Source organism: Podarcis gaigeae (assembly GCF_964106915.1).
Source record: "Podarcis gaigeae genome assembly, chromosome: 17".
Lineage (NCBI taxonomy): Eukaryota > Metazoa > Chordata > Lepidosauria > Squamata > Lacertidae > Podarcis > Podarcis gaigeae.
Genome location: NC_139694.1, coordinates 15,940,312 through 15,950,199, shown reverse-complemented (window position 1 = coordinate 15,950,199; position 9,888 = coordinate 15,940,312). Strand labels below are relative to the sequence as shown.

Genomic DNA, 9,888 nt, shown 5'->3' with positions numbered 1-9,888 from the left:
CCACAATAAACACTCTGTGAGGTGAGTGGGGCTAAGAGACTTCAGAGAAATGTGACTAGCCCAAGGTCACCCATGTGGAGGAGCTGCATGTGGAGGAGCGGGGATGCGAACCCAGTTCACCAGATTACAAGTCCACCGCTCTTAACCACTACACCACACTGGCTCTCACTGGTAGTGAGCTGCTGTGTGTTATCATGCAACGGAGAGTGTCAAGGAGGTTGCAAGAAGTCTCTGGGCTAATCACAGCATGCAGTTAGGATATAACTCTTTTTTTTCCATTGGGGAGATGCAAATTTAGGCTATCCAGCTTTCGGGTGTAAGTGCTTGCTAGATGATGTTATTTGATAACTTCTCAGTTTACTTGCATTACATGATGTAGAAGTTCCAGGAACAATTTAGGCATGCATTTACATGTCCAATTATCTGTTTTTGTCACTGTGTGGAGCAAACATGTATCCTGGTTGGAGGGTGTGATAAACAGACTTAAACTGGTTTAGCAGTGGATGATGACAGCAATGCCATTTTGAGGTACATCTGCTGCCTTCTAGAGGGACAACACAGTTCTGTACATTTCCAGCTTATTGGAAGGCAACCGTGGCGTGTGCCCATTGAGAAGCACCTGAAATGTCACAAACAAGCCCTGCAATAACGGGAACAATTTTGCAACTGTCTTGGAAGTGCACCTTGTGTCTTCTTTTTTTTTTAGAAATAATGAGGAATTTGCATATAAATGAACAAATGCGCATCTGCCACTGTGTGTGTGTGTGTGTGTTAAAGGGCAGACATTCTGTATGAAGCCCAGGGAGGAAAGAATCTCTCTCTTTGGCGATCACTCATAGAAGAAGGGGCAAGGTTGACCCAGCATTTGACCTGGGGGACTTGTATGTGAGCAAAGGAAAAGACAAAATGACAGGTTCACCCATTCACACTGTGAGAGGTGAGGTTACAGGGAACTAGGCAGAGGGCCTTCTCAGCAGTGGCTCCCTCCCTGTGGAATGCCCTCCCAGCAGATGTCAAGGAAATGAACAACCACCTAACTTTTAGAAAACATCTGAAGGCAACCCTGTTTAGGGAAGATTTTAATGTTTGATGTTTTAGCGTGTTTTTAATATTCTGTTGGGAGCCGCCTAGAGTGGCTATGGAAACCCAGCAGAATGGGAGGGGCATAAATAGTAAATAATAATAATAATAATAATAATAATAATAATAATAATAATAAACTTAAGATGTGAGAGCCAGGCTTGAATCTCCTATCATTAAAAACAACAACACCAAACCCTGAATCAGATTGAGGCTGGGTCTTCCCCTTTCCTGCATGCTCTTAGTGATAAAAATGATACCTTGTGCATTGGGCTACAAAGCTGAGCACCATGCATGCATCTCCCCACACATCACCCCCGCAGAGCTAAATTGCAGCTTCTGGGGCAAATTCAACCAGGAAAACAATGCAAAGGGGAAAGATTAAGTGCCTATCCTGCAGTGCTACATCTCCTTGCCATACAAAGTGGGGAGTCTGTGACTGCTTTTGAGTTTCAAAACAAGTCAAGTGACCCAACTGATTAGATTTCCCGTACTGAGTGGAGTTTGGTCTGAAGAGTGATGCAAGCCTCCGGTTTGAAATCGGGGAGAAACATCACACTCACTTCCAGGTTAGGAAACAATGTTATGAACTCCTTGCCTCAGATGAAAATTCAGTGCTCTGTTGTCTCTTTCAAGGGTGGCTGTTGGATCAAAACTGTCTCTAAAACAGTTGATGTCAAGAATTGTGTGCATGAATAGTTTCTTGCGAGGATGCCAAAATCTAAATTAATAATAATAATAATAATAATAATGTGCCAAAGCAACACCATCAGTTCAAAAATTGGACCTTTACAGGCCTTTCCTCGCCACTCCCCATATAATCATTTTACTTAGTATGGGTAACATAAGATTCTCAAGTGTGAATTAAGAATGGAAATAGATTTATTATTTGGGTTGATTGCTTTGCCCTCCTGGAAGCATTCTGTTAGACCAAATTTGTTTGTCTTGTTTTCTACTGTCTGAAAAACTCCTATATTGGAGAAAGCTCCAGAGCCAAGAAAAGGGCGCTCAGAGATGGAGCTTTAAAACAAGCAGTGCCTGGCAAAAGCAGAAGAAAGATAAGATTGGAAGGTTGATCGCCAAAGAATTGATGCTTTTGCATTATGGTGCTGGAGGAGACTCTTGAGAGTCCCATGGATTGCAAGAAGATCAAACCCCTCCATTCTGAAGGAAATCAGCCCTGAGTGCTCACTGTAAGGACAGATCCTGAAGCTGAGGCTCCAATACTTTGGCCACCTCATGAGAAGAGAAGACTCCCTGGAAAAGACCCCAATGTTGGGAAAGATGGAGGACAAAAGGAGAAGGGGAGAACAGAGGACAATATGCTAAACTGACTTCCAAGTCAAATTATCCTTTGAGTAGGAAAAGAAACTGGGAGGAGGATGCAAGGAGAATATAAGGCTGGCCTTTTTGTTTACGCAACAAAGTTAGCTTGGCTACACTGGCAGATTTGTGCAGCTTTCTAGCGGCATGTCCTTTGAATTTTAATTCTCTGTCTTTATCTCAGGAGCCATAAATCAACAAATTGCTCAGCTGGGCAATTGCAGTTGACATTTATTATCCACGACTGCAATGAGTGAAACTGCTTGCGCCACTGGTTTTGAACATGAGTGCAATGCTTTCCCCAGCCACTATTTCCAGTGTGCAGCATGGGAACATTGATATGCTAATGGGACCTGCTTTCATTATGCACGGAGGCCGTCAAAGTCTCACGAAATACCTCCAGCGAGCTAAGCATGCAATACGTGGTAGGCTGGCATAGGAAACGACGTAAAGAACAAAATTGTGTTCCTCAATGACAGCATAAAAAAGAGATAAATGCAATGGAAGGATCCTTTAATTGCCAGCAGAGGTGTCATAGGTCAGTAGCATCATGCATGCTTTGCTTTTAGAAAGCCTCAGGTTCAATTCATGTCATGTCAGGCAAATCACAAGTAGAAGAAGGGCTGAGAAGACCTGCATCTCAAGTCATGGGGTGGAAGCCAACTAACTTGCTCCACCAGCGTAAGGATTTCTGCTTGTGCAACAGAAACTCCCCTCTCCCTCCTGCATCCAATGCCCCCTAAATTTGTTCTGGATTCCACACACCCCTGGAGCAGATTAGGGGACTGGAAAGGATGTGCACAGGGAAAGAGAAGGAGTGGGGGGATTTTCTGCTGCCCAAGTGAAAATCTTTGCACTGATGGAATGAGCTAGCTGGATAGCACCCTTGAAAAGTAGCCACAGTCAGAATAGATACTTCCAGATGAGGGCCTTATATAAAAGTCCTTAGCAAAATTCACCAGCATTTTAGTGCAGATTTATTCTAGTATGCACATTTCCTTTGTCGTTTATATATATATATATATATATATATGCTTTCGTAGATTTTCACGGGTACAGGAATGCAGGTTTTGGTGTCCTCGGGTGTCTTCCCGTGTAAAAGTTGGGGTGTCTAGGCGACGTTTCGACGAGGTCTCACTCGTCATCTTCAGGCTGGTGCTTTCGGCTTCTTGTTACTGGAACAGAGCGGGATCTCAATGTTTGAGTTCCTATAAATACTGTAGAGGGGGTGTGGTGTCTAGCCTCCAATGTTCTGGGCAGAGAGGAAGTTCCCAGGCTAGTGTGCCTTTTCTTCTTTTGTTCCTTAATTACTTGAGAGATACCTTGAGTGATTTCTTGAGTGATATCCTGAGTACCACTTAGGTGGGTCATTAGGTGTGGATTAGTTGCTAAAGTCTTTGTGTCTTGACCTCTTGAACTTTGTGAAGAGTTTTCCTGAGAAGATGGCTGTATTGCACTTAGTTGTGCTTTGGCTTGGCTTCGTGTATAGGGGCGAGCTGTGGTTTTGTGGCTTGTGTCAGCCAGATCTGTGTAGGGATTGCAGGGGGGTGCAGCATCCGGAGGTGCCACCATGGATTGGCTACTGGATGGTGTCAGTAATTCATCTGTGGAGAGGGTCTGGGTTTGGGTCTGGTGTGGTTGATTGGTGTTGGCGTTCTGTGTGCCTCTGGATCTGGTGTCAGTTTTTGTGGGGAGGGCTAATTTCCAGATGTCTGGCAAGCGGGATGTGTCGTCACGCTTGTTCATGTTGTGAGGGTGTTTCTCTATCTCGATGGCTTCCATGATTATTCTCTTGTGGTGATGTTCCGTGTTAAAGAGCAATTTGGAATCTGCAAAATTAATTTCGTGTCCTGTTTCTTTCATGTGTTGGAAAAGAGAGGAAGTTTTTTCTTCTTTTTTGACGGCATTCTTGTGTTCTGCGATACGTGCATTTATTCGTCTGTTTGTTTGTCCAATGTACGTGGCTGGGCAGACTTTGCAGGGTATTTCATAGATCCCTTGGTTTTCCAACTGGATTTTATCCTTGGGGTTTCTGAGGATATTGGCTATTTTTTGGTTGGTGCAAAAGGCTGTTTTGATATTGTGTTTATGGAGGATTTTGCTAATTTTATCTGTAGTGCCCTTGATATAAGGAAGGAGGGCCATGCCATTGTTTTCTTCTGTGTCTTGGTTTTTGGGGGGTGTTTCCTTTTGGATTAGCTTCGTAATCCTGTTTTGCTGGTATCCATTGGCAATTAACACATTTGAGAGATTCTGTAACTCAGTTGTCAAGTGGTCTTTGTCAGCCAGGCGTTTGGTTCTGGAGATGAGAGTCTTGGCTACGGAGTTTATTTGTGCAGGGTGGTGGTGTGATTGTGCATGTAAGTAGCGGTTGGTGTGTGTTTTTTTCTGGTAGATAGTGTGTCCTAGGGAGCCATCAGGTTTTTTGTAGATTAGGACGTCAAGGAAGGGAAGTTGGTTGTTGGCTTCTATTTCCATAGTGAATTGTATTTTGGGGTGTAAGTTGTTGAGATGTGTGAGGAAGCTATCCAGTTTTTCCTTCCCGTGTGGCCAAATTACAAAGGTGTCGTCAACATATCTGAGCCAAAGTTTGGGTTTGTGTTCTGACTTGTCTAAAGCATTGGTTTCAAAGTGTTCCATGTACAGGTTTGCGATGACCGGTGAGAGGGGTGATCCCATAGGTGCTCCTTCTATCTGTTTGTATCTTTGTCCATTGTGGATGAAGTACGTGTTGGTTAGGCAGTGGTTGGTCAGGTCCAAGATGTATTCGGGGGGATTGTATTTGTTTTGAATAGCTGTCAAGGCTTCATTAATGGGCACTTGTGTGAAGAGAGATACAACATCGAAGCTCACAAGTAGGTCATTAGGATGTAGGTTTTGCTTCTTTATTGTTTCTATGAACTGGAAGGAGTTTGGTACGTGTGAAGAGATGGATTCTGCATAGGGCTGAAGTTGCTTGGCGAGAAATTTAGCGAGATTTTGTAGAGGTGAGCCTATGGAGCTGACTATTGGTCTGAGTGGTGTTCCTTCTTTGTGTATCTTGGGGAGGCCGTAGAGTTTGGGGCATCTGGATGATTTTTCTCTGGGGATGATTCTTAGCTGGATTTCTTCACTGATAGGAGAGGCTTTTATTTTGGATTTGGTGGTTTTTTCCAGATAGGTGGTGGGATCTGTTTTTATAGGTTTGTAGGCAGGATCTTGGAGTAGCTTTGATAGTTTTGCTTGGTAGTCCGATGTGTTCATCACCACTGTGGCATTACCTTTGTCTGCTGGGAGAATGATTATGTTGTTGTCTTTCCTCAGGTTGGTGAGTGCTTTCTGTTCTTCTTTGTGTAAATTGCTTCTGGGTGGTTTGCTGGAGCAGAGGATGTTGGTGACTTCAAGTCTGATTTTATTGGCTTCATCTGGGTTGAATTTGGTTAGGCTAGCTTCGACTCCGCATATGATGTTTTCCGTGGGGATGCGTCTCGGGGCGACTGCAAAGTTGAAACCTTTGGAGAGTACTTTGGTTTCAGTTGTGGTGAGGATCCTGTCTGATATGTTATGTACTGTTTGTTTCATGGGTTGCTGTGGAGGGTGGCCGGGCTTCTGGCGTTTCTCTAGTTTGTGGAGTTTGTTGGTGTGTGTGTCTGTCTTATGTGAGGTCTCCGTTTCAGCTCTCCAGACGGCTAGTTGTTTGCATTTGTCCCAGAGTGCAGGGTGGATTTTGTTACAGAGTTTGAGGTGAAGAGTGAGTAGATCTTTGTTGGTTTGGTCTAGTAGGTATCTTTTCTTGTGTAGTTCGTTTCTGATTAGGGATAGTTCAGTTCGTTTCAGGATCCTTTCGGTGGCTGGGGTTTTAGAATGGAATTTAAGTTGGAAGCACAAATAAACTCCGTAGCCAAGACTCTCATCTCCAGAACCAAACGCCTGGCTGACAAAGACCACTTGACAACTGAGTTACAGAATCTCTCAAATGTGTTAATTGCCAATGGATACCAGCAAAACAGGATTACGAAGCTAATCCAAAAGGAAACACCCCCCAAAAACCAAGACACAGAAGAAAACAATGGCATGGCCCTCCTTCCTTATATCAAGGGCACTACAGATAAAATTAGCAAAATCCTCCATAAACACAATATCAAAACAGCCTTTTGCACCAACCAAAAAATAGCCAATATCCTCAGAAACCCCAAGGATAAAATCCAGTTGGAAAACCAAGGGATCTATGAAATACCCTGCAAAGTCTGCCCAGCCACGTACATTGGACAAACAAACAGACGAATAAATGCACGTATCGCAGAACACAAGAATGCCGTCAAAAAAGAAGAAAAAACTTCCTCTCTTTTCCAACACATGAAAGAAACAGGACACGAAATTAATTTTGCAGATTCCAAATTGCTCTTTAACACGGAACATCACCACAAGAGAATAATCATGGAAGCCATCGAGATAGAGAAACACCCTCACAACATGAACAAGCGTGACGACACATCCCGCTTGCCAGACATCTGGAAATTAGCCCTCCCCACAAAAACTGACACCAGATCCAGAGGCACACAGAACGCCAACACCAATCAACCACACCAGACCCAAACCCAGACCCTCTCCACAGATGAATTACTGACACCATCCAGTAGCCAATCCATGGTGGCACCTCCGGATGCTGCACCCCCCTGCAATCCCTACACAGATCTGGCTGACACAAGCCACAAAACCACAGCTCGCCCCTATACACGAAGCCAAGCCAAAGCACAACTAAGTGCAATACAGCCATCTTCTCAGGAAAACTCTTCACAAAGTTCAAGAGGTCAAGACACAAAGACTTTAGCAACTAATCCACACCTAATGACCCACCTAAGTGGTACTCAGGATATCACTCAAGAAATCACTCAAGGTATCTCTCAAGTAATTAAGGAACAAAAGAAGAAAAGGCACACTAGCCTGGGAACTTCCTCTCTGCCCAGAACATTGGAGGCTAGACACCACACCCCCTCTACAGTATTTATAGGAACTCAAACATTGAGATCCCGCTCTGTTCCAGTAACAAGAAGCCGAAAGCACCAGCCTGAAGATGACGAGTGAGACCTCGTCGAAACGTCGCCTAGACACCCCAACTTTTACACGGGAAGACACCCGAGGACACCAAAACCTGCATATATATATATATATATATATATATATATATGCAGGTTTTGGTGTCCTCGGGTGTCTTCCCGTGTAAAAGTTGGGGTGTCTAGGCGACGTTTCGACGAGGTCTCACTCGTCATCTTCAGGCTGGTGCTTTCGGCTTCTTGTTACTGGAACAGAGCGGGATCTCAATGTTTGAGTTCCTATAAATACTGTAGAGGGGGTGTGGTGTCTATATATATATATATATATATGCAGGTTTTGGTGTCCTCGGGTGTCTTCCCGTGTAAAAGTTGGGGTGTCTAGGCGACGTTTCGACGAGGTCTCACTCGTCATCTTCAGGCTGGTGCTGAGACCTCGTCGAAACGTCGCCTAGACACCCCAACTTTTACACGGGAAGACACCCGAGGACACCAAAACCTGCATTCCTGTACCCGTGAAAATCTACGAAAGCATATATATACACACACACACACACACACACACACACACACACACACACACATACACACATACAAAATGTATATACATAAATACATACTTTACAAAGCATAGTTCTCTAATATTTATATTTCCCACAATATATTGCATTTCTGCATGTTAACGTCGCTAACACACCCATTTCTATTCATACTTTAACTTAGTGTACGGAAGTACAAATTTTGAGGGATAACAGCGTTTCAGTTAACGTACTGTTTTGGAAAGTACAAATTAGGTAGAATTGCCTTTAAGAAAGCACCAAATCATATTTCTCCCCCATCCCATGTTGTAAGTGGATGTCAGTCCTGAAGTTATCATGCCAAAGATTTGTCAACCACCAGTTCCAATGAAGTGGATTTGTTCATTATGAATTCTTGGGGTTCACTTTACATAAAATAAGTGCAACTCCGGCAAAGTTTTGTTTAGCCCCTGCTATCTCTCATCTCCCCCTCCATTCCTGTTTACCAAGCCCTCCGATAACTCTCGCCGTGACTCATCCCTATCCAGAACATTGGTAGAAAACCTCTGTGGTGTTTCAGCTGTTGCTGACTAGCTGAGAAAACCAGAGAGAGAGAGAGTGCATAGCAATGCCATTACTCCTGCTCTTACTGTATTCCAATAATTGCCTGTGGCCAATAAGTCAGCAGTACTGGAAAGAACGCTCTTGAATTCCCCCTCACAGCAATGTGGAAATGCATTGCAGCCCTGAGAAAGGGTCATTTTACAGTGTCGATTGCATTTTCCAGGAATTGAAAAGTGAGCAGAAGGAATGTCATGTTCTTCCTCTTCTTGTGCTGTCCATTGCATCGCGGAACAACGCAACACTCACATTCTTCTTCACAGACGCAAGACCGTCGCTACAGTTGCATTGCGCTTTGGAATCTACCACCAGTTCACCGTATGAGCTGAGGGAGGTTTAACCATGAAGGAGTATTTAAACATGGGACAATCCCCCCTCCATCCATGAAGTGGTACTGCCCAGGAAAACCTACCCCTAATGGCTTGGTTCTGCTGAACGTACTGTTATAGGTGTGTGTGTGTGGCTAAACCCTAGAAATTAATAAACGGTAGGCTTTTGGTTATTTGGGCTGCAGAGGAATTCCTGGGCTAGCCTATGCAAAGCAACCTGGCCAAGCCAGAGCTATTAAGAAACAATACAGGGCCATTGAGGGCCACTGGCAAGGCAAGAGAACTGTCCTCCCCCGTTGCCCTGGGTGTGAACAGAGCCTGGGGGTTTGGAAGGTTGTCAGGCAACTGGGTCAGAAGAAATTCCTTCGCATGCACAACAGCAACCCTACCATGGAGGCCAGTACTTTCAGCCCTAGCTTTCGTGGTTTGGGCAGGGCGCAAGGCAACAGTGGTTTGTGCAATAAGATTAAGGGCTTGTCCTCAATTCTGCTTCAGTGCCTGGAAAGCACTGGGTCCAATCAGTTTTGCATTCGCTCCACGACTTTCCACTGGAAAAATCTACTGCTTACTGCTAAATCAGAATGAATCTGCGGAAAACCCCATTGTCGTCCTTTCCAATCCAGTGCTAAACCATGGGTTTTCCTGGGGGAAAGCAATGGACCGAACGGAAGTGTGGATCAACCTCGTATTTAGTCAGTTGGAGGCCGAGTTGTAGCCCCTCCACTGCACCAGGTGTTCAGCCACATTCCCAGCCCTGGTAACCAAACTCTCGTGCCTCAAATTCTCTCTGTAATTTCAGTCAGGTAGGCTGATCTTCATTTCCTGCTCTCTGTTGTTGCGTATTGAACAGCTGTCACGTTCTAGGAGGGAACTGATACTTGCAAATGGAGAGCCATTCGGTACGCCAGGCTCTCTTAACCACGGTTATTTTTTGTGAAAGCCTGTCCCACAGCCTGACAGAAGAGTAAATAACAGGGCTCAGGAAGA

General features: G+C 44.5%; 1 protein-coding gene across 1 annotated transcript; it reads right to left on the bottom strand.

Moving 5' to 3' along the window:
- Positions 1–544: 544 nt before the first annotated feature.
- LOC310835435 (uncharacterized protein) lies at positions 545–6,944 on the bottom strand (the record flags this gene model as incomplete). The annotated part of the gene is made up of 3 exons (XM_083720067.1): positions 6,927–6,944; positions 4,378–6,223; positions 545–619 (listed from the first exon to the last, which is right to left on the bottom strand). The coding sequence occupies exons 2-3, from the start codon at positions 5,962–5,964 to the stop codon at positions 545–547; spliced, it is 1,662 nt and encodes a 553-aa protein (XP_083576193.1). The 5' UTR covers positions 5,965–6,223; positions 6,927–6,944.
- Positions 6,945–9,888: the final 2,944 nt, after the last annotated feature.